At 39.6% G+C, this 25608-nt stretch overlaps 4 protein-coding genes across 4 annotated transcripts in view; all 4 read left to right on the top strand.

Moving 5' to 3' along the window:
• Positions 1–25608, top strand: part of LOC306991353 (uncharacterized protein) — a 167004-nt gene that overhangs the window by 108552 nt on the left and 32844 nt on the right.
• On the top strand, positions 8079–10776 carry pcdh1g18 (protocadherin 1 gamma 18). Its single transcript, XM_079598688.1, has one exon. It carries the CDS (start codon positions 8180–8182, stop codon positions 10619–10621), a length of 2442 nt encoding a protein of 813 aa, XP_079454814.1. The 5' UTR covers positions 8079–8179; the 3' UTR covers positions 10622–10776.
• LOC306991299 (protocadherin gamma-C5-like) lies at positions 18994–21432 on the top strand (the record flags this gene model as incomplete). The annotated part of the gene is made up of 1 exon (XM_079599030.1): positions 18994–21432. The coding sequence occupies one exon, from the start codon at positions 18994–18996 to the stop codon at positions 21430–21432; it is 2439 nt and encodes an 812-aa protein (XP_079455156.1).
• Positions 22474–25099, top strand: LOC306991132 (protocadherin gamma-C5-like; the record flags this gene model as incomplete). Its single annotated transcript, XM_079598686.1, has 1 exon — positions 22474–25099. Exon 1 carries the CDS (start codon positions 22640–22642, stop codon positions 25097–25099), a length of 2460 nt encoding a protein of 819 aa, XP_079454812.1. The 5' UTR covers positions 22474–22639.

Here is a 25608-nt window from a genome sequence, read left to right as displayed (position 1 = left end):
AGCAGCGCCTCTCTGTCTCTACAGATTTCAGATGTGAATGACAATGCTCCTGTCTTTGAGAAAACTAACTATGAGGCCTGTGTGGTGGAGAATAACACACCTGGTGTCTCTATATTTTCAGTTAAAGCCAGTGATGATGATTGGAATCAGAATGCTCGTGTTTCTTATATTCTAGAAGACAGCACTGTTAATGGAGTCTCTGTCTCATCATATGTGTCCGTGCAACCTGACAGCGGACTGGTTACAGCTATGCGCTCTTTTGACTATGAGACACTGAAAGATTTCCACTTCCGGGTAAAAGCGCAAGATGGAGGTTCTCCTCCACTCAGTAGTAACGTGACTGTGAAAATTACTATTCAAGATCAGAACGACAACGCTCCTCAGGTTCTGTATCCAGTACAGACTGGCGGTTCAGTGGTGGCTGAGATTGTGCCTCGTGCTGCAGATGTTGGATATCTCGTCACTAAAGTGGTGGCTGTTGATGTGGACTCTGGACAGAATGCCTGGCTCTCCTATAAACTACAGAAAGCTACAGACAGAGCGCTGTTTGAAGTGGGGTTACAGAATGGAGAAATAAGAACTGTGCGACAAGTGACTGATAAAGATGCTGTCAAACAGAAACTCACTGTTGTTGTGGAGGATAACGGACAGCCCTCTCGCTCAGCTGTGGTCTCCATTAGCGTGGCTGTGGCTGACAGCTTTCCTGAAATGCTGTCAGAGTTCACAGACTTTACGCATGAAAAACAATACAACGACAACCTGACTTTTTATTTAGTTCTCGCACTGGCCGCTGTTTCTTTCCTCTTTATCACTTGTGTGGTTGTGATAATATCAGTAAAGATCTACAGATGGAGACAATCTCGCTTCCTCTTTCAGTCCAATCTGCCTGTTATTCCGTACTATCCACCGCATTACGCAGACACAGGAGTCACTGGAACTCTGCCGCACGGGTATAATTATGAAGTGTGCATGACGACTGACTCGAGGAAGAGTGACTGTAAGTTTTCCACACTCGGTGGACAGAGTGTTTTAGTGATGGACCCGAGTTTTACTGAGACGATGCAGCATACTATCAAGAGAAATAACGATTTGGAAGGTGAATATTCGACATCGGTAAGAACAATGCTTTATACTAAGTTACAAAACAAACCTGTTCACAGTGTACAGAATAATTAATGAAAATTATATCAAACATTTAGTTGAATCAATATTAACAGTATATATATATATATTATTTGTATTATTATTATTATTATTATTGTTTTTAGTAGTAGTAGTAGTAGTATTTGTTGTCTCATTAAATGTTCATTTAGAATACTTTCAGCACCACATCTTGGACAGCGACAGAGTCATGCCAATTATTTAAATTAGACAGTAACGGTTAAATGTTGTCCTTCCATCTGCTAAATCAAATAATTTCTCCAGAAAATCTAAATTGTTCAACATAATTTCTTCTAGTATTCTTGATTTTTTTCATAAACATTTTCGAAAACCCTTGTCTGCTATAGTTTTGCTGTGATTTTATTTGTAGTGCTTGGTTTAGACTCACAGGGCCGCTGTTTGTCAATGTAACTGTGTATTTTAAACCCAGCCCCATTTTCAGATAGAGAGGAAAAGGGGGAAGCTTTTGGATCGTTTATTATTTCCGAGTGTCTTGAAACAAACGCGACATCATTTACTTTGTCCGATTCAAAGGATTTGCATTTAACTTTCTTCCATTAGAACACACTATTTGGAAATCGTTAAGATCGTTTTTATGTTTTGTTGGCGCTACCGAGAAAATGCCTGGTGTCGTTATGTGGTACTCGGTATTGTTTCTCGTCTTCCTGCTTCATTCGGCACGCGGACAGGTCAGCTACTCCATTCCAGAAGAAATGGCTAAAGGTTCCACTGTGGGAAATATCGCGCAGGATTTGGGCTTGGATTTACACAGATTGAGGTTAGGAAAAGCGCGCATATATACAGGGGACAGTACTGAATACATTGGCCTCAATAAAGACACTGGCTTGCTGCTCATCAAAGAGAAAATGGATCGCGAGTCTCTTTGTGCAAAAACGACTCCGTGTGCTTTGCACCTTCAGCTGATTTTGGAAAACCCCATGGAATTATACACGATTACGGTTGAAATCACGGATATAAACGATAATCCACCCACTTTCCAGAAAAAGCGAATTCAGTTTGAAATCAGCGAATCGGCTGTAACGGGCGCGAGGTTCATGTTAGAGAGAGCCGTGGATGCGGATGTAGGAGTTAATGGTCTTCAAAGCTATTCTCTTAAACCAACTGATAATTTTGTCCTTGAACAGCAACTTAAAGCAAGTGGAGATAAAAACGTCGAAATGGTTTTGCAAAGACCCCTTGATAGAGAAAAGAAAGGAGTGGTTACGTTATTACTAACCGCCATTGACGGCGGAGATCCGCAGTTGTCTGGAACTGTTCAAATAGATGTTACTGTATTAGACGTAAATGATAACGCTCCTGTCTTTACACATAAGGAATATAAAGCCACATTGACTGAAAATGCAGCGAAAGGGACTAAACTGACCACAGTCAGTGCTAATGACGCAGACGATGGATCTAATGGTCAGGTGACGTACTACATTGCAAGCACAGAAGATATTGCGCGAAACATCTTTTTTATTGATCAACATAGTGGCGAAGTCACTTTAAATGACCTAGTCGACTTTGAAAAAGCAAATCATTATGAGCTTGATATCCAGGCTAAAGATCATGGTGGGCTTTCTGATTCCTGTAAGCTGATTATTGATGTGCTGGACATTAATGATAACAAACCAGTGATAAACGTACTCTCTATGTCAAACTCAGTGTCTGAGGACTCCACACCAGGCACCGTTGTTGCTATGATGAAAGTAGATGATGCAGACTCAGGTGTTAATGGCCAGATTCACTGTATCATAAATGACAATATTCCATTTGCTCTTACATCATCATCCAGCAATTTCCTCAGTCTGCGTATAGAGCAGCAGCTGGACAGAGAAAAAGATGCTGAGTACAATATCAGTGTCACATGCTCTGATCAGGGGGTGCCTGCGCTCTCCAGCAGCGCCTCTCTGTCTCTACAGATATCAGATGTGAATGACAATGCTCCTGTCTTTGAGAAAACTAACTATGAGGCCTCTGTGGTGGAGAATAACACACCTGGTGTCTCTATATTTTCAGTTAAAGCCAGTGATGCTGATTGGAATCAGAATGCTCGTGTTTCTTATATTCTAGAAGACAGCACTGTTAATGGAATCTCTGTCTCATCATATGTGTCCGTGCAACCTGACAGCGGACTGGTTACAGCTATGCGCTCTTTTGACTATGAGACACTGAAAGATTTCCACTTCCGGGTAAAAGCGCAAGATGGAGGTTCTCCTCCACTCAGTAGTAACGTGACTGTGAAAATTACTATTCAAGATCAGAACGACAACGCTCCTCAGGTTCTGTATCCAGTACAGACTGGCGGTTCAGTGGTGGCTGAGATTGTGCCTCGTGCTGCAGATGTTGGATATCTCGTCACTAAAGTGGTGGCTGTTGATGTGGACTCTGGACAGAATGCCTGGCTCTCCTATAAACTACAGAAAGCTACAGACAGAGCGCTGTTTGAAGTGGGGTTACAGAATGGAGAAATAAGAACTGTGCGACAAGTGACTGATAAAGATGCTGTCAAACAGAAACTCGCTGTTGTTGTGGAGGATAACGGACAGCCCTCTCGCTCAGCTGTGGTCTCCATTAACGTGGCTGTGGCTGACAGCTTTCCTGAAGTGCTGTCAGAGTTCACAGACTTTACGCATGAAAAACAATATAACAACAACTTGACTTTTTATTTAGTTCTCGCGCTGGCTGCTGTTTCTTTCCTCTTTATCACTTGTGTGGTTGTGATAATATCAGTAAAGATCTACAGATGGAGACAATCTCGCTTCCTCTTTCAGTCCAATCTGCCTGTTATTCCGTACTATCCACCGCATTACGCAGACACAGGAGTCACTGGAACTCTGCCGCACGGGTATAATTATGAAGTGTGCATGACGACTGACTCGAGGAAGAGTGACTGTAAGTTTTCTACACTCGGTGGACAGAGTGTTTTAGTGATGGACCCGAGTTTCACTGAGACGATGCAGCATACTATCAAGAGAAATAACGATTCGGAAGGTGAATATTCGTCATCGGTAAGAAAAATGCTTTAAACTTAGTTACAAAACAAACCTGTTCACAGTGTACAGAAAAATTAATGAAAATGATATCAAACATTTAGTTGAATCAATATTAACAGTATATATATATATATATATATATATATATATATATATATATATATATATATAATTTTTATTATTATTATTATTATTGTTGTTTTTAGTAGTAGTAGTAGTAGTATTTGTTGTCTCATTAAATGTTCATTTAGAATACTTTCAGCACCACATCTTGGACAGCGACAGATTCATGCCAATTATTTAAATTAGACAGTAACGGTTAAATGTTTTCCTTCCATCTGCTAAATCAAATAATTTCTCCAGAAAATCTAAATTGTTCAACATAATTTCTTCTAGTATTCTTGATTTTTTTTCATAAACATTTTCGAAAACCCTTTTCTGCTATAGTTTTGCTGTGATTTTATTTGTAGTGCTTGGTTTAGACTCACAGGGCCGCTGTTTGTCAATGTAACTGTGTATTTTAAACCCAGCCCCATTTTCAGATAGAGAGGAAAAGGGGGAAGCTTTTGGATCGTTTATTATTTCCGAGTGTCTTGAAACAAACGCGACATCATTTACTTTGTCCGATTCAAAGGATTTGCATTTAACTTTCTTCCATTAGAACACACTATTTGGAAATCGTTAAGATCGTTTTTATGTTTTGTTGGCGCTACCGAGAAAATGCCTGGTGTCGTGATGTGGTACTCGGTATTGTTTCTCGTCTTCCTGCTTCATTCGGCACGCGGACAGGTCAGCTACTCCATTCCAGAAGAAATGGCTAAAGGTTCCACTGTGGGAAATATCGCGCAGGATTTGGGCTTGGATTTACACAGATTGAGGTTAGGAAAAGCGCGCATATATACAGGGGACAGTACTGAATACATTGGCCTCAATAAAGACACTGGCTTGCTGCTCATCAAAGAGAAAATGGATCGCGAGTCTCTTTGTGCAAAAACGACTCCGTGTGCTTTGCACCTTCAGCTGATTTTGGAAAACCCCATGGAATTATACACGATTACGGTTGAAATCACGGATATAAACGATAATCCACCCACTTTCGAGAAAAAGCGAATTAATTTTGAAATCAGCGAGTCAGCTGTAACGGGCGCGAGATTTATGCTGGAGGGAGCCGTGGATGCGGATGTAGGAGTTAATGGTCTTCAAAGCTATTCTCTTAAACCAACTGATCATTTTGTCCTTGAACTGCTCAGTCAACCAGGCGGTGATAAAAACGTCGAAATGGTTTTGCAAAGACCCCTTGATAGAGAAAAGAAAGGAGTGGTTACGTTATTACTAACCGCCATTGACGGCGGAGATCCTCAGTTGTCTGGAACTGTTCAAATACATGTTACTGTATTAGACGTCAATGACAATGCTCCTGTCTTTACGCAAAAAGTATATAAAGCCACATTGACTGAAAATGCAGCGAAAGGGACTAAACTGACCACAGTCAGTGCCACGGACGCAGACGAAGGATCTTACGGTCAGGTGACGTACTACATTGCAAGCAAAGAAGATATTGTGCGAAAAATGTTTATTATTGATCAACATAGTGGCGAGGTCAAATTACATGGCCTCGTCGACTTTGAAAAAGCAAGTCACTACCAGATTAATATCCAGGCTAAAGATCAAGGTGGGCTTTCTGATTCCTGTAAGCTGATTATTGATGTGCTGGACATTAATGATAACAAACCAGTGATAAACGTACTCTCTATGTCAAACTCAGTGTCTGAGGACTCCACACCAGGCACCGTTGTTGCTATGATGAAAGTAGATGATGCAGACTCAGGTGTTAATGGCCAGATTCACTGTATCATAAATTACAATATTCCATTTGCTCTTACATCATCATCCAGCAATTTCCTCAGTCTGCGTATAGAGCAGCAGCTGGACAGAGAAAAAGATGCTGAGTACAATATCAGTGTCACATGCTCTGATCAGGGGGTGCCTGCGCTCTCCAGCAGCGCCTCTCTGTCTCTACAGATATCAGATGTGAATGACAATGCTCCTGTCTTTGAGAAAACTAACTATGAGGCCTCTGTGGTGGAGAATAACACACCTGGTGTCTCTATATTTTCAGTTAAAGCCAGTGATGCTGATTGGAATCAGAATGCTCGTGTTTCTTATATTCTAGAAGACAGCACTGTTCATGGAGTCTCTGTCTCATCATATGTGTCCGTGCAACCTGACAGCGGACTGGTTACAGCTATGCGCTCTTTTGACTATGAGACACTGAAACATTTCCACTTCCGGGTAAAAGCGCAAGATGGAGGTTCTCCTCCACTCAGTAGTAACGTGACTGTGAAAATTACTATTCAAGATCAGAATGACAACGCTCCTCAGGTTCTGTATCCAGTACAGACTGGCGGTTCAGTGGTGGCTGAGATTGTGCCTCGTGCTGCAGATGTTGGATATCTCGTCACTAAAGTGGTGGCTGTTGATGTGGACTCTGGACAGAATGCCTGGCTCTGCTATAAACTACAGAAAGCTACAGACAGAGCGCTGTTTGAAGTGGGGTTACAGAATGGAGAAATAAGAACTGTGCGACAAGTGACTGATAAAGATGCTGTCAAACAGAAACTCACTGTTGTTGTGGAGGATAACGGACAGCCCTCTCGCTCAGCTGTGGTCTCCATTAACGTGGCTGTGGCTGACAGCTTTCCTGAAGTGTTGTCAGAGTTCACAGACTTTACGCATGAAAAACAATACAATGACAACTTGACTTTTTATTTAATCTTGGCTCTTGCTGTGGTCTCCCTACTCTTCATAGTCTCCATTATTTCAATCATCTCAGTGAAAATCTACAGATGGAGGCAGAATAAGTTATTTTTTAAATCAGGGGCAAATCTACCTGTAATTCCATATTACCCTCCAGTCTACGCAGACGGCACATTACAGCATGTGTATAATTATGAAATGTGTGGGACCACTGATTCAAGGATGAGTGACGTGAAGTTTGTCAGGCCCTACAGTCAGAACACACTGGTGAGCCAGAGTCGTTTGGGGACAGTTCAGAGAGAAAAGAAGGAGCAGGAGGTTGATGATCTGACTTTAGAGGTGAGACCTTGTTTGATGTTTTAAAACCAGCTCATCTGAATTCAAATGGAAAAAAAAAAACACTATAAAACAGTATTTGTTGTGCATTGTGTCTCAAACATGGATATACAGTAAGTTCCCCAAGTTTATGTATTACAAATTAAAGTTTTTTTTCTTGACTTATACCTAATTTAATTTTGGAATTTGAGTAAAAATAATTTAATAAATATGTAAAAATATATTACGTTTATATTAAGTTTGCATGTGCTATTCACTCTGATAGTTGTTGTATTTGTACATTTAAGCTATAATTCTAAATGTACTGTTTTGGCCTAATAAAATCAAAGCAAGTGGCATTTACTTTAAAGAAATATAGCACAAACACACTTTTCAATGAAAGCATTTCATAAAGTGAAAGTTTCTTAGGTTTAAAAATATGAACCAATCTATAATGGCTTTAAGATCAGTCAGTTAAAAACAATTAAAATAAATGTCTCTGAAAAGTTAAATTAATTCTGAGGAAAGCTCTACTATCATTTGCTTTCAGCAGAGCGCACAACTTATATATATATATATATATATATATATATATATATATATATATATATATATATATATATATATATATATATATATATATATATATATATATACTTTTTAACTCTTTTAAGTCCTTGATTATATTTTTTGATTAAGTGACAATTCTGTAGTGCTGCATTAAGGACTCTAAGTGCCGCTGTTCAACCTCTGTAGTCTTTTTGGTGTGCGCTTGTATCCATCCGTTTAAAGAAACCCAAAGGCATAATTTAGATAGCATGAACAACTAACATTGGATGCTACATAACAGACCACCACATCGAGTTAAAATTGGTCTCCGGATTCTTTAACCTGACCGAAGACGGAATTTGCTGTAAACATATAACTGACCGTACATTTCGCTTTTTTGGATGCTTCTGCTCGATCTTTGTTGTTCAAAAATGGAGTCGGGAGGAAAAGGCTGGTTACATGGGTCGCTATTCTTCTATACAGTATGCGCGTTGGCTTTATTTTCCTCTCGTGTGACCGGACAGATTCGTTATTCTATACCTGAGGAAATGCCAGTGGGCTCGTTTGTTGGAAATATTGCCTCGGACCTTGGGCTTGAGCCGAAGAGACTGATTTCAGGAAAAGCGCGTGTTTTCACCGCGGACAGCAGTGAGTACATTGGACTGGACAAGGAGAACGGGCATCTGGTTGTTAAGAATAAAATTGACAGAGAAGAGCTATGTGGAGAGATATCAGCATGTAGTGTCAGTTTTGATGTCATTTTTGATAATCCGATGGAGCTTTATCGAGTGACCGTTGACATACAGGACATCAATGACAACAGCCCCGTCTTTCCGAAATCTAAAATTGAACAAGAAATCAGCGAATTAGCGGTACTGGGTGCGCGATTTCCTTTAGAGAGCGCAGTAGATCCAGACGTGGGAGTGAACACGCTACAGAAATATACGCTTCAACCCACCGATCATTTTAAGCTACATATCCAGAATAGTGAGGATGGCAGTAAAAACGTCGAGATGGTTCTTCATTCTCCCCTAGATAGAGAAAGGAAAAAGCATCATAACTTAATTCTGACGGCTTTTGATGGTGGAAAACCACAAAGGTCTGCAACTGTACAGATTAATATTATTGTTCTCGATGGAAATGACAATGCGCCTGTGTTTAGCCAGTCGTCTTATAAAACATCAGTTGTTGAAAATGCTCCTAAAAGCACAATCGTAATAAAAGTCAGTGCGACCGATGCTGACGAGTCTAGTCACAGCATTCAGTACTATTTTGAGCACGCGACATCTCCGGTAAAAGCTTTGTTCTCCATTGATGCGGATTCTGGTGAGGTTAAAGTCATAGGAAATATAGATTATGAAAAACACAAGCAGTTTAAAATCAAAGTCAAAGCTAAAGATCACGGAGGTTTGACTGACTCGAGTGAGATTATTATTGATGTCATTGACATAAACGATAACACGCCCAAAATTACAATAATGTCTTTTTCCAGTGCAGTATCTGAAGACGCAGCTCCTGGAACTGTTATAGCAATGATAAATGTACAGGATCTGGATTCAGGTGACAACAGTAAGATTACATGTTCTATTGATCTGAACTCTCCATTTAAAATCATGTCCTCATTAACTAATTATTACAATCTGGTGACAGACTCGGAACTAGACAGGGAACAGACAGCAGAGTACAATATCACTATAACTGCTGTAGACGGGGGAAACCCACATCTTTCAAGTAAAGAGATTTTGAACCTCAAGATATCTGATGTAAATGATCACGCACCTCAGTTTGAAAAGGAATCATATAATGCCTTTATAGCTGAAAATAACCCTCCATCTACAACTATTCTGACTGTCAAAGCAGAAGACATGGACTGGGGGCCAAATGCAAAGGTTTCATATTTTCTTCTCGATGGAGATTTGAACGGAGCACCTCTGGCATCTTACATTTCTATAAATTCAGAAACTGGAGTAATCTATGCAGAAAAATCTTTTGATTATGAACAGCTGAAAGCGTTCAAAATGCAAGTCAAAGCTCAAGACGGGGGCTCTCCCCCTTTATCAAACAATGTGACTGTAAACATCATCATCCGAGATCAGAACGACAACGCTCCTCAGGTTCTGTATCCAGTACAGACTGGCGGTTCAGTGGTGGCTGAGATTGTGCCTCGTGCTGCAGATGTTGGATATCTCGTCACTAAAGTGGTGGCTGTTGATGTGGACTCTGGACAGAATGCCTGGCTCTCCTATAAACTACAGAAAGCTACAGACAGAGCGCTGTTTGAAGTGGGGTTACAGAATGGAGAAATAAGAACTGTGCGACAAGTGACTGATAAAGATGCTGTCAAACAGAAACTCACTGTTGTTGTGGAGGATAACGGACAGCCCTCTCGCTCAGCTGTGGTCTCCATTAACGTGGCTGTGGCTGACAGCTTTCCTGAAGTGCTGTCAGAGTTCACTGACTTTACGCATGAAAAACAATACAATGACAACTTGACTTTTTATTTAATCTTGGCTCTTGCTGTGGTCTCCCTGCTCTTCATAGTCTCCATTATTTCAATCATCTCAGTGAAAATCTACAGATGGAGGCAGAATAAGTTATTTTTTAAATCAGGGGCAAATCTACCTGTAATTCCATATTACCCTCCAGTCTACGCAGACGGCACATTACAGCATGTGTATAATTATGAAATGTGCGGGACCACTGATTCAAGGATGAGTGACGTGAAGTTTGTCAGGCCCTACAGTCAGAACACACTGGTGAGCCAGAGTCGTTTGGGGACAGTTCAGAGAGAAAAGAAGGAGCAGGAGGTTGATGATCTGACTTTAGAGGTGAGACCTGTTTGATGTTTTAAAATGAACTCATTAAGATTCAATTATCAAGAGCCCAGGGAGTGGTGTATAATTTTAACTTTTATGTCTGTAACTTAGACTATGATATAATTTCAGCACATTTTTACACTACAGCTTAAAGTTGTTTTGAAATCCATGACTTACTTATCTTTGGCAATAATAATAATAAAAAAAAAATCAATATGAAACAAGTGCATAAATATGATAATAATAAATATTAGACAGTGTGTGCGTGTTAGTCAGTTTTACAATTGTGCTTAATGTCGGTCTATACACTGTTCCGCTTTGTACAGTTGTTGTTAGTCCTGTAGTCAACAGGAAATATATTTATGTTTCCATGATATTAAATAAACATATTTCAATTCATTAATTAATATTTTAGGTAAATGCTTGGAAGATATGTTATATTTATTAGACAAGAGAATATGCCGAATTAGACTATGTATGTTCTCTTATCTACCATGCATTAACTTGATCATAAACCAAATAATAAACCAGATGAAATGTTGATTTTATACCTCAAAGTTAGTAGTAGTAGGAGTACAATAAGTTTTTCATATTTTTACACAGTGTTACAACAGCTGCTGTCATTTCAGGAGATTGATGGTCTTGTATGACTTCGATAGTCCACTCAGAAATGAAAATTCTCATAATACACTCACCCTTTCTTCTGTGGAACATAAAATAATGGATTTTGATAAGTCAACGTGCTCCAATGTTGTTTGGCTCCCAATGTTGTTCAGAATATTTTTTGAGTTCCATGAAAGAAACTTTTTTATATAGAACTACAGATTTAATTTAGCAGGGAATATCCCTTTGATAATAGGTTACACTAAACGTGTTACAACCCAGTAATACAATGCTCTCTTTTAGATTGAGGTTCTCAGATTTGTCAAGCATTTGTCACAATCATCCCTCTCACTCTTTGCTCTTTTAACAGGGGCATGTTATTTTTTTGTGGTATGGATAACACTACACAGTGCATAACCTGATATATGGGATAATTAACACTTGTTCAAGTTTCAGTCCTTAATGGTGTTGTTTTTTTCGAGAAAGTGACTATTCCGTAGTACTGTATTTGGACTCTAAGTGCCGCTGTTCAACCTATCAAGCTAGTGTTTTTATCCTTCCCTTCAAACCAAAGCAAAGGCATAATTTAAACATCGTCAACAGATAACTGTGGATGCTACAAAACAAGACCGCAAAACCGCTTTCAGCTTTGTCTCCAGGCTCTTCAAGCCAGAGAAGGGTGCATTTAGTTGGAAACATATCCATCATATTGTCTTTGGATGCTTCTGCTCGATCTGTGTTGATCAAAAATGGAGTCGGGAGGAAAAGGCTGGTTACATGGGTCGCTATTCTTCTATACAGTATGCGCGTTGGCTTTATTTTCCTCTCGTGTGACCGGACAGATTCGTTATTCTATACCTGAGGAAATGCCAGTGGGCTCGTTTGTTGGAAATATTGTCTCGGACCTTGGGCTTGAGCCGAAGAGACTGATTTCAGGAAAAGCGCGTGTTTTCACCGCGGACAGCAGTGAGTACATTGGACTGGACAAGGAGAACGGGCATCTGGTTGTTAAGAATACAATTGACAGAGAAGAGCTATGTGGAGAGATATCAGCATGTAGTGTCAGTTTTGATGTCATTTTTGATAATCCGATGGAGCTTTATCGAGTGACCGTTGACATACAGGACATCAATGACAACAGCCCCGTCTTTCCGAAATCTAAAATTGAACAAGAAATCAGCGAATTAGCGGTACTGGGTGCGCGATTTCCTTTAGAGAGCGCAATAGATCCAGACGTGGGAGTGAACACGCTACAGAAATATACGCTTCAACCCACCGATCATTTTAAGCTTAATGTTCAGAATGGCGCTGGTGGGAATAAAAACGTCGAGATGGTTCTTCATTCTCCCCTAGATAGAGAAAAGAAAAAGCATCATAACCTAATTCTGACGGCTTTTGATGGTGGAAAACCACAAAGGTCTGCAACTGTACAGATTAATATTATTGTTCTCGATGTCAATGACAATGCGCCTGTGTTTAGCCAGTCGTCTTATAAAACATCGGTTGTTGAAAATGCTCCTAAAAGCACAATCGTAATAAAAGTCAGTGCGACCGATGATGACGAGTCTAGTCACAGCATTCAATACTATTTTGAGCACGCGACATCTCCGGTAAAAGCTTTGTTCTCCATTGATGCGGATTCTGGTGAGGTTAAAGTCATAGGAAATATAGATTATGAAAAACACAAGCAGTTTACAGTCAAAGTCAAAGCTAAAGATCACGGTGGTTTGACTGACTCGAGTGAGATAATTATTGATGTCATTGACATAAACGATAACACGCCCAAAATTACAATAATGTCTTTTTCCAGTGCAGTATCTGAAGACGCAGCACCTGGAACTGTTATAGCAATGATAAATGTACAGGATCTGGATTCAGGTGACAACAGTAAGATTACATGTTCTATTGATCTGAACTCTCCGTTTAAAATCATGTCCTCATTAACTAATTATTACAATCTGGTGACAGACTCGGAACTAGACAGGGAACAGACAGCAGAGTACAATATCACTATAACTGCTGTAGACGGGGGAAACCCACATCTTTCAAGTAAAGAGATTTTGAACCTTAAGATATCTGATGTAAATGATCACGCACCTCAGTTTGAAAAGGAATCATATAATGCCTTTATAGCTGAAAATAACCCTCCATCTACAACTATTCTGACTGTCAAAGCAGAAGACATGGACTGGGGGCCAAATGCAAAGGTTTCGTATTTTCTTCTCGATGGAGATTTGAACGGAGCACCTCTGGCATCTTACATTTCTATAAATTCAGAAACTGGAGTAATCTATGCAGAAAAATCTTTTGATTATGAACAGCTGAAAGCGTTCAAAATGCAAGTCAAAGCTCAAGACGGGGGCTCTCCCCCTTTATCAAACAATGTGACTGTAAACATCATCATCCGAGATCAGAACGACAACGCTCCTCAGGTTCTGTATCCAGTACAGACTGGCGGTTCAGTGGTGGCTGAGATTGTGCCTCGTGCTGCAGATGTTGGATATCTCGTCACTAAAGTGGTGGCTGTTGATGTGGACTCTGGACAGAATGCCTGGCTCTCCTATAAACTACAGAAAGCTACAGACAGAGCGCTGTTTGAAGTGGGGTTACAGAATGGAGAAATAAGAACTGTGCGACAAGTGACTGATAAAGATGCTGTCAAACAGAAACTCACTGTTGTTGTGGAGGATAACGGACAGCCCTCTCGCTCAGCTGTGGTCTCCATTAACGTGGCTGTGGCTGACAGCTTTCCTGAAGTGTTGTCAGAGTTCACAGACTTTACGCATGAAAAACAATACAATGACAACTTGACTTTTTATTTAATCTTGGCTCTTGCTGTGGTCTCCCTACTCTTCATAGTCTCGATTATTTCAATCATCTCAGTGAAAATCTACAGATGGAGGCAGAATAAGTTATTTTTTAAATCAGGGGCAAATCTACCTGTAATTCCATATTACCCTCCAGTCTACGCAGACGGCACATTACAGCATGTGTATAATTATGAAATGTGCGGGACCACTGATTCAAGGATGAGTGACGTGAAGTTTGTCAGGCCCTACAGTCAGAACACACTGGTGAGCCAGAGTCGTTTGGGGACAGTTCAGAGAGAAAAGAAGGAGCAGGAGGTTGATGATCTGACTTTAGAGGTGAGACTCTCTCTCATAATCGCTCATTGCTGCAGGAGTTGAAAGCTCAAGACACTATACTCTCCTTCTACTTATGCGTGTGTGTTTGTTTGTGTGTTTTTTATCGAAAAGAAACCAAATTATCCATTTTAAAAACCTTATATGTTAGCAGATGATGATATATATCGTTTTGAGAAAATGGACTTCTTGTTCAGTCTCACAAACACATCACAATGTTGGCGCACAGTGAACTCAGTTCCACCCACACACAGAGTGAGAGTTCTGCTACTAAAGTCATGATATCATGATATTTAAATTTATAGCAATACATACAGTACAATTTCATTGTAATACACAGTTGTTTCTTTTCTTTTTTGCTTTGTATATTGTTACACTCCTGTGTGATTTTGTCACACCATTCTATGGTACATTTGTACAGGCTTTATGGTGCATTTGCCATAAATTTTGCTTCAACGTTTTCTCCTTTTTATACTTTTCACTTTCCAAGTGATCTCATGTAGAGCTTCCTTTACGGCTCAGTATATCAGTGATTTATTCTTCTACAAATATTCTTCCGTTATTTCTGCACTATTATGTTTAGGATTGTGGCAATGCTAAAATAAGGTATCGCTTGTTGCAAAATCTGAGTTTTTTTGACCATATGCTATATCAACTGAAATACAATATCAAAAATGTTACTAATTTTATTTTTTTAGTTTATGATAGCCTGATACATCATGAACATCCATTTTTAAGGGCTTTTCATGTGAACTCTGTTGTGAGAAGATTGTAAATGAGGTCAGTCAATGTATTTGCTAGCGTCATAATCTCACTAGGTTGAATAAAGTGTTAAAATACAGACAAATACTCAAAGTACTTTTACAGTGATACAGTGTTTATAATAGAATACAGTTTTACTGCTTTGATTTTTTTTTTCACTCTCTTGAATGAGTCTCTCTTTCGTCCAGTGCTGAATAGAAACCCTGCACAGTAAGCTTTTGTGCATTAAATTGACACACATTCTCTGTGTATAAGGAATTACAAAACCCTTTCTATGCATTATACGCATACATGCCCAAAAAAGTTATATGGAGAAGTAAATTAGTGAATAGTCTTCTTTGCTGTCAATACTTTGTGTATTTGACACATCCGAATACCCCTTCTTAATTATCATTCAGATGAATGGCGAATGATTTTTATTGTGTTAGTAGAATTAGAGCTGCTGAAGATCTAGGTGTGGGTTCTGCATTAAACTCTCACGCTGGGAGTGGCTTCTCTGCAGTGCGAGTGCAGCCAGATATCATTCAGTATCAAATCTGTGTCAGCTGAAGCATTACTGGTCCACTGCTCAGTGTTCCTAAATATCACATGTATATTCATAAAGAAAAAAACACTTTCTGTGGTGCTTACAGTATGCCAAAAATGTTTGATTCCCTATTTTGATATCTATATACATACAATTTGTGTATTGACTTGCATATGCAAAAAATAACAAGCATATCATAGAAGAGTGAGATAGCATAATAATTTCCCCTTACACTAAAGTGGTGTCTTAACATTACCAACATTTATCTACATACAGTGATCAGGGAAATGTATTATAGTGAATTTTACTCCGAGTTAGAACCTTATTATCAACGTGAGTAAAGCTCAGACAGCAGATGAGATCTGTGGTGGTGTTTGTGAGAGTGCTGACTCTCAGCCAGGGGGAAGGAGGGGCTTTTTCTCTCTGCAGCAGTGAGTCTTTGTCCTGCGTCTGCCTCCTCAAACCTCTACCAGAGCTGGGTGCAAACACTGATGCTGTCAAAAAGCTTCAAATACTATAGCAGAATTAATTATCAGAATTTAGTGTGCGCATATTTTCAGGTCTTTACATGTGTAATATAAATACGTATATGCAGTGCTTTAAACAAATCCCTCTTATTTTGTATCCTTTATCTGTTTGCTCGGACAGCTTGAACGCAACCCACTCCGCCTACATATATGCATGTCCATACACTGTATTTCTCCTTTGACACACATACTACTCCCTTGACAACATGCGTTTCTATGACAACAGACTGAGTCAGACCATTCCATTTCCTCCTTCTAGGGGTGGGAGCCTGTCCATGTGTTTGTGGGGGATGGTGATGTTTTTGTGGACACTTTAAGCCAAAGAGTTAGTCTCGTCCACCCCCCCTTTCGGTCTCTCCCATACTCCCTCTTGTGCTTAATAGAGGTGTATACCACTATTAGGTATTATCAGTTTACATGTTTTCTTAAAATTGTACTGCACAATTACTTTTGGTAAAATAATTGAGTGTGGTATTTGTTTTGATTGCATACTGCTCATGACCTGCTCATTTAGCAGTCGAGAAGATAAAAGTGGAGGTAGCTACGAATAATTTATGTAGAAATTACATAAACCGCACCGCATCAAAAAATAATAAAACATTTCAGATAAATACAAATTAATACATTATTACAAATCTAACCATGTTTTTATCTTTTTTCTCTCCTCGTTTTGTCTGGCACATTCCACCTCTTTACCTGGCTTTCACCAACAAAGGTAAGAGCAAATTTCCTTTTCTGTATATTAAAAATGTGTTTAACAAAAACAAAAAGACACTTGCCTCTAAAATTGAGTGTATTATATTTACTAGAGTAAACTATTTCTTCTAATTAAATATTTTCAAGATGAAATTGGAGGAGTACACTATGTTTTTTCCAGCTGTAGGGTACAGTGGGGCTCAATGCGCTTTTCTCTCTCTCTCTAAGCTCTAAACAATAACACATGTGTCACTATATATGCACTGAGAAAGGGTCCTGATGCATAAGGTCATCATAAGCAAATAAAAAGTAATTGAGGCAATCGGATCTAACATGATTTTAAAAACTGTATGTAGCTAATAAAAATCCTTGAAGTAATGATTAAATGTTTGGAGACTAAATATTATGATACGAATATTTATGATTTTTAACTCTCAATGTAACTAAATTGAAAAAGAAGTTGTTCTATTAATCTATACTCAAATACTTAGTACTTGCATAAATATTATTAAATATTGTATTGCTATATCATATATATATATTATATATATACATGGTGAAAATTTTTGCTTCATCACTGCCTCAATATCATTATAGACTGCACTGGGATGGGGGGCCTTTATCCAGAATGTTAGGTAAAATACCCCTCTAGCTGCCATTACATTTTCTGTATTTTGAATTATATTGCTCCATTAAAACAAACAAAAAAGGCAACATTTAGATTTTTCATACACAATGATGAGGGAAAAAGTATTCCTTCAGGACGCTTTTAGCCCCATTGTACCCAAATTTATTTGCTCCATGGGTTAGGCAGATGTGTATTGCCATTTTGATTCCACACACTCATAGAAACACAATAACAACTCTCATAATCGGCTACTGCACAATACACGGTATTAATAGACGATCGATTTTTTCTGTAACTTAACTGATACGCAAGGTAGAAAAAAAGGAAAAGAAGATTTTCAAATGCAGATATCCAGGTAAGTGAGTGGCTTGCTCAAGACGTTTCTGTGAATTTGTCCTGGGGAAAATAAGTCTCCATGTTTTCTGCTTCTGAACGACGTTAAGATACTTTTAAGAACTATTCCTGCTGTGGCATACGTACGTATTTTTGCAATGATAAAAAGACAAACAGCATTGACCGAGATGGAAAGCATGGGGATATACATCCCTTCCCTTCCTTCTGAACACATGAGTGTAGCTGCTGGAACAGGCCGCCTGTGTGGCGCTGTCCGCCCGCGTGGTGCTGAAACGCTCTCTTCACTCTGGCTGCTTGCTGTCTCCCCCTGCTCATGGTTGAGTCCTTTGTTGCAAGAGGATCATGCAGTCTTTTACGGATAAAGGGCATTTTGACGACTAATATTGGAATATACATATATAATTTCATTGTTTTTAAAGGCGATAATTATAACTGAAATTGAAATACGTCTAATAATTGATCTGGTTACAATGTAAAATTCTTACGCGCCTCCAGCAATAACTTCCACACACACAGCAATGCGCTTCTCTCTGCGCTTCTCTCTGTCGCCACATGACGGCACACGTTCATATTATTTCTGTTTAAGATAACTGAAGCTATATTTAAATAAAGTGGATACAACAAACACACACACACACAGATATATAATAGAGGATGATAATACTCATAAAAAAATAAAAACACATTAATAATAAAAATAGCATAGGCCTATTGTTATTACTGTTTATTATTATTATTATTGTTATTACTGTTTATTATTATTATTGCATATTATTATTATTATTTCATAGTATTATTATTTCATATACTTAAATTTCTTGCTTCTAGATTCTTGCTTCTCTCCCCTGACTCTCTTTGCCTGTGCCTCACTCGTACTACCCCTTTAAGATATTTAAATGACTGGATTGGTTCAAGATAAATGCACAGTCGACCAATGAGGTGCAGACTTGGACAAAGAGATCCACTCCCTCCCACGGCTGTGGCATCTTTCTGAGCTAGAGCACAGAGAACGCATGAATGACTCGTTTTTATCAAAAGGACCTCTTACACTAAAAAGGAATATGCCATCAATATATTGTTTGGGATTATGTAACTGTTGCAAATATTTTGAAACCTTGAGAAAACTTGGATAAATCGTCAAAAGCTTGGAGCCTGAGATGATGGAATCTCTTTTCTTTTTGAGGAGAATTTGGTGGTGCTGTGTCTTTATTCTTCCTTGGAGTACAATAGAGGCGCAGATTCGATACACAATTCCAGAAGAGCTAAGAGAAGGATCTGTGGTCGGAAATATCGCTAAAGATCTAGGTTTGGATGGTTCTAAGATTATAGATCGTAAACTACAAATAGCATCTGAGACTGGTAAGCAGTTTTTCGCTTTGGATGTGGAAAAGGGTGATCTTATTGTGAATGAGAGAATTGATAGAGAGGGTTTATGTGGAAACAATGTCCCGTGTGTTTTGCCTCTTCAAGCCGTTTTAGAAAATCCTCTTCAGATGCATCGAGTTGAGATTGAAGTACAAGATATTAATGACAACACGCCCAATTTTAAATCTAATGAGCGTATACTGAACATTCCAGAATCTATTAATTCAGGAGCAAAATTCCTCTTAGAGAGCGCTATTGACTCAGATGTACAGTCCAATTCTTTAAAATCATACAGTCTGAGTATAAATGATAATTTTATTTTAAACGTGAAAACTCAAGATGGAGTCAAAATTCCAGAATTAGTACTCAAGCAACCTCTTGACCGAGAAAAACAGGCTGTTCATAAGCTAATATTAACGGCAGCTGACGGAGGGAATCCGGTGCGCACTGGCACATGTGAGATCGCGGTTGTAGTTTTAGATATTAATGACAATGCTCCTGAATTTGAAAAGCCTTTCTATGAGACTGTTGTTGATGAAAACGAATCAAGCCATAAAGAAATTGTAAGAGTAAAGGCAATAGATCTAGATGATGGCTCAAATGGAGAGATTGAGTATTTCTTTGCAGACCAAACATCTGATACCGCATTGTTTAATATTAACCAACAATCGGGTGCCATAACACTTAAAGAAAAATTGGACCATGAAAAAGCAAGCTTGCATAAATTTGATATAGTTGCAAAGGACAAAGGAAATCCTAAAATGGAGGGCCACTGCAGTGTAAAGATAAAGGTTAATGACGTAAATGACAACGCACCTGACATAATTATAACTTCACTCTCAAGTCCAATTCCCGAGAATTCATCTAATGGCACAGTCGTTTCATTAATTAGTACAAAAGATGCAGATTTAGGACAGAACGGGAAAGTGAAACTCACGTTGGCTCCTGGGACACCGTTTAGATTGAGCCCTACAGTTTCCAATCATTACGCACTAGTTACTAACGGTCCTCTAGATAGAGAAACTTACTCTGAATATAACATTGAATTAAACGCTGTTGATGCAGGTTCGCCACCGCTATCTAGTGGAAAAACAGTCACAATTGGCATTTCAGACGTAAATGACAACCCTCCAATGTTTTCTGAGAAGTCGTATACGGTTTACGCTAAAGAAAACAGCGCTCGTGACTCAATATTATGCTCAGTCTCCGCCCATGACCCAGACTTGGGCGAAAATGCTAAAATCTCCTACTCTGTTTTAGACTCTAAAGTTCAAGACGTGTCTGCATCTTCTTATATCTACATAAACTCAGAAAACGGCAGCATATTTAGCATGCAGTCATTTGACTACGAGAAAATCAAAGTGTTTCAGATCCTCGTTCAAGCTAAAGATCATGGCTCTCCATCTCTGAGCAGTAACGCCACTGTTCATGTGTTTATTTCGGACCGGAACGATAACGCTCCTGCTGTCATTTACCCGTCCACATCCATGGGGTCTGTCCCTCATCAGAGGATGCCCCGTTCTGCTAAAGCCGGACATCTCGTCACTAAGGTAACAGCAGTGGACGCGGACTCGGGTCATAACGCCTGGCTCTTCTACAGGCTCGCGGAGGCCACGGACGCGTCACTGTTCAGTGTGAATTTACATACGGGAGAGGTGAGGACTAAACGCGCTGTTTCAGAGCAGGACGACTCCTCTCAGAGACTGATGATAGAGATAAAGGATAATGGAGAACCGATCCAGTCCACCACAGTCACAGTGGATATACTGATAGAGGACGGGTTTCATGAACCCATCTCAGACTATAGAGAGAAAACATTCGAGCCCAAAAAGAAAAGCGGCAAAGTTACTTTATACCTGATCATATCTTTAGCCGCTGTGTCCTTGTTGTGTCTGATGACGTTTTTCATCTTACTGGTGAAATGTGCGCGCGGCGGTAGAGGCGGCTCAAGCTGCTGTATCAGGCGAACTGATTCTGGATACAAGAACCCCAACAGAAACCTGCAGATCCAGCTCAACACTGACGGGCCCATTAAGTATGTGGAGGTTCTGGGAGGAGACATGATGTCTCAGAGTCAGTCCTTTGGCTCCTATCTCTCTCCAATGTCAGAATTCAGTGATCTCACCCTCGTTAAGCCCAGCAGCACCACAAACTTTACAGACACACTAAACGTGCTTGATGCGTCATTACCAGACAGCGCGTGGACGTTCGAGAGCCAACAGGTGAGCGCGTGAAATTGTTTATATTATATTTGGAATATTATGTTAAATGTATGAATATTTATATTGTAGGGCGTTATTGATTGATATTATAACACTAATCATTCTAACCACTTTTATAATCATAACGTACTGTATTTGCATCAATTACTGGAGCTTTGCAGATATAATAGCTCTGATGAAAATACAGTGTTTGATATGATTATGGGTTTTACTTTCAAACTGATCTCTGCTCTCATCCTTGTGCGTATACGTGTGTTACATGTTTGAGCACCGACGTTTTCTGCAGCATTTATAGTAGGGTAACTCATTGGAAAAGATGACCCACACGACACTACGCTCTTTTTGGTTATGTCATTTCATCGGATATATCCACATTTTTGAGATTTCAAAAACAGTTTTGATGTTAATTCAACTAATATTGTGTATCTGGAAAATAGTGATCACTAATGTTAAATATAAGTTTGGTGTTTGTTCTCACGCAAATGCGTCTCTATAGCACGTAGTGTGTTTATCGTGCAATTTATACGCGAAAATTAGTTTTTACGTGGATAAGATACGCAGTTTTTGGCGTGCATATGATACGCACTTTATTGCGTGGAATTGCAGTTACAGTAATGCTTTCTAAAAAAAATTAAATTGTCACAGAAGTGCCAAGAAGGGCATCTAGTGGGGAAAAATATTGTGCAATTTATGCTATGCTATTCTCTTAAAGATGTATCATTAATCTGCCTGCTAAACCCATATCTAGTTACAATTCAAAAGTAAATGCAAATTGTTCTTTTTTTAAATACAGATTTATGTTTTGCATTTTATTTCTAAATATTCTAATTATCTGTAATTGCGTTTGAAACAACTATTTGGAAACATTATCCTTGTGTCCATTTAAAGTGAGCTAAACATGAACTGTTGTCTGTATGGGTGTTGCGCGTGGTTTTGCTCTGCCTCTTTAAGACTGATTCGGTTTGTGACTGGTGAGCCCTCGTCCAATAGTGGGACTGCACTGCACAAAGGGATCTACTCCCTCCCTCTGACATAATGCTGAAAGCCATTACGCACAGACCTGAGACAAAATGCACTGCGCTCGCTGCAATTTATTTAACAGCGGAATATAACCTGGAGTTCTATACATTTTAAAATGTCACCTCTTTTTTGTGACGGCTTACACGCGTAAGATGCATGTCAGGATACTGGTTTCAACGATCATTTATCGTGTTTGGAAATGAGGACTCAAATACAAAGGAGAATTTTGTTCTGGCAGGCGCTGTGGCTGTTGTGTTTCGCTGTTTTGTGGAGCGAGACGGACGCACAGCTTCGTTATACAATACCAGAGGAGCTGAAGGAGGGATCCATTGTTGGAAATGTAGCTAAAGATCTCGGTTTGGATGTATCTGAAATATCTAATCGTAAATTGCGGATAGCATCTGAGTCTGGTAAGCAATATTTCAGTCTGAATTTGCGAAATGGCGAGCTGCTTGTTAATGAAGTAATAGACAGAGAAACCCTGTGCGGACAAAGCGCGAGCTGTGTGTTACCATTACAAGTCATAATCGAGGACCCACTCCAGTTTTATCGAGTCGAGGTGGACATTCAAGATATTAACGACAACTCTCCAATATTCTTGTCGGAAATAAACACAATTGAGATACCAGAGTTAACGTTAACTGGAGCGAGGTTTCGTTTGGAACCTGCTCAAGATCCTGACGTTGGAACGAACTCCTTGCGCACATACGCGCTTAATAAAAATGAACATTTTGTTATGCACATAAAAAACGAAAAAGACGGAACAAAAGTCCCAGAAATTGTTTTAGAGAGATCTGTAGATAGAGAGAAAAATTCTGTACACCATCTCATTTTGACAGGTATTGATGGAGGTGATCCAGCGAGGTCAGGGACCACCCAGATTACTGTAAAAATTCTTGACGCAAATGATAATTCTCCAATATTTGAACACGACTTATATGAGGTTAAAGTAATGGAGAGCACAGTCCCGGGTACAATGATACTTACTGTAAAAGCTATTGACTTGGATGATGGTATAAACGGCGAGGTTGAGTATTCATTTGCGGCACATACACCTGAAATAATTCAAAGTGTGTTTGATATTAATCCTGTGACAGGCGAATTAGTCGTTTCCAAGAATCTTGATTATGAAATCAGCACTTCATATAAAATTGACATACGCGCAAGAGACAAAGGGTCACTTGCAATGGAGGGACATTGTTCAGTCCAGGTGAATGTTTTAGATGTGAACGATAATGCACCTGAGATCACCATCACCTCCTCACCCAAACCTGTGCGAGAAGATGCGCCCGCTGGGACTATGGTAGCGTTAATAAATGTTAAAGATTTGGATTCAGGCGTAAACGGAAACGTAACACTTAGCATGCCACCAGGCACCCCTTTTAAATTAAAGCCAACCTTTTCAAACCATTACGCACTGGTGACAGATTCACAGTTAGATCGAGAAAAGTTTCCTAGATATGATATTGAGCTTAAAGCGTCAGACTCTGGATCACCTCCATTGGTATCTAGCAAACTCATTACAGTAAATATATTAGATGTCAATGATAACCCCCCTGTTTTCTCTGAACGCGTGTACTCGGTTTACATTAAAGAAAACAGCGCCCCGGGATCAGTTTTAGCATCAGTGACAGCATCAGATCTAGATACGGGTGAAAATGCCAAAATTGTCTATTCGGTTCTCGACACTAATACTCGAGACATACCTGTCTCTTCATATGTATACATAAACTCAGAAAATGGTAGTATATTTAGCATGCACTCTTTTGACTATGAGAAAATGAAGGTCTTTAATATGATCGTGCTTGCTAAAGATCATGGCTCTCCATCTCTGAGCAGCAACGCCACTGTTCATGTGTTTATTCTGGACCGGAACGATAACGCTCCTGCTGTCATTTACCCGTCCACATCCATGGGGTCTGTCCCTCATCAGAGGATGCCCCGTTCTGCTAAAGCAGGACATCTCGTCACTAAGGTAACAGCAGTGGACGCGGACTCGGGTCATAACGCCTGGCTCTTCTACAGGCTCGCGGAGGCCACGGACGCGTCACTGTTCAGTGTAAATTTACATACGGGAGAGGTGAGGACTAAACGCGCTGTTTCAGAGCAGGACGACTCCTCTCAGAGACTGATGATAGAGATCAAGGATAATGGAGAACCGATCCAGTCCACCACAGTCGCAGTGGATATACTGATAGAGGACGGGTTTCATGAACCCATCTCAGACTATAGAGAGAAAACTATCGAGCCCAACAAAAAAAGCGGCAAAATCACTTTATACCTGATCATTTCTTTAGCCGCTGTGTCGTTGTTGTCTTTGGTGACATTTTTCATCTTGCTGGTGAAATGTGCGCGCGGCGGTAGAGGCGGCTCAAGCTGCTGTATCAGGCGAACTGATTCTGGATACAAGAACCCCAACAGAAACCTGCAGATCCAGCTCAACACTGACGGGCCCATTAAGTATGTGGAGGTTCTGGGAGGGGACATGATGTCTCAGAGTCAGTCCTTTGGCTCCTATCTCTCTCCAATGTCAGAATTCAGTGATCTCACCCTCGTTAAGCCCAGCAGCACCACAAACTTTACAGACACGCTAAACGTGCTTGATGCGTCATTACCAGACAGCGCGTGGACGTTCGAGAGCCAACAGGTGAGCGCGTGAAATTTTGTTTATTTTGTACATATATATATATATATATATATATGGCGTGATTGATTTGATTATGTGCACTGTTCTAACCATTTTAGAATTATACATAAATAGCACTGTATTTTCATCAAAACTATTGTTGTAATAGTTTTAATGCAAAAACAATGTTATTGATGTATTTGTTTGTTTGTTTTGAACTATAGAAGTTTTGATATAGTGATATTTTAAATCGATAATCCTATTCGTTTTGAGCGTCCATGCTTTTCTGCAGCATCTCCTTAAAGAGTATTGAAGAATACTGACCTTGCAATGTATTCTTTCAAAATGTATCTTGCTTTTAAAAACGAGTAAATGTGGGTGTTGTGTGGTGTGGGGGAATCGTCGTTTCCATGCAAGTGAGCTAAACATGAACTGTATATTGTCTGTATGGGTGTTGCGCGTGGCTTTGCTCTGCCTCTTTAAGACTGATTCGGTTTGTGACTGGTGAGCCCTCGTCCAATAGTGGGACTGCACTGCACAAA

The sequence above is a fragment of the Phoxinus phoxinus genome (assembly GCF_949152265.1).
Source record: "Phoxinus phoxinus genome assembly, chromosome: 23".
In the NCBI taxonomy this organism is placed as follows: Eukaryota; Metazoa; Chordata; class Actinopteri; order Cypriniformes; family Leuciscidae; genus Phoxinus; species Phoxinus phoxinus.
Note: the sequence above shows the minus strand (reverse complement) of the source record. Positions and strands in the feature narration are given on the sequence as shown.

What these genes read in the sequence shown, in the direction of transcription:
- pcdh1g18 (XM_079598688.1), top strand. Translation starts at nt 8,180, where the DNA reads ATGCTTCTGCTCGATCTTTGTTGTTCAAAAATGGAGTCGGGAGGAAAA.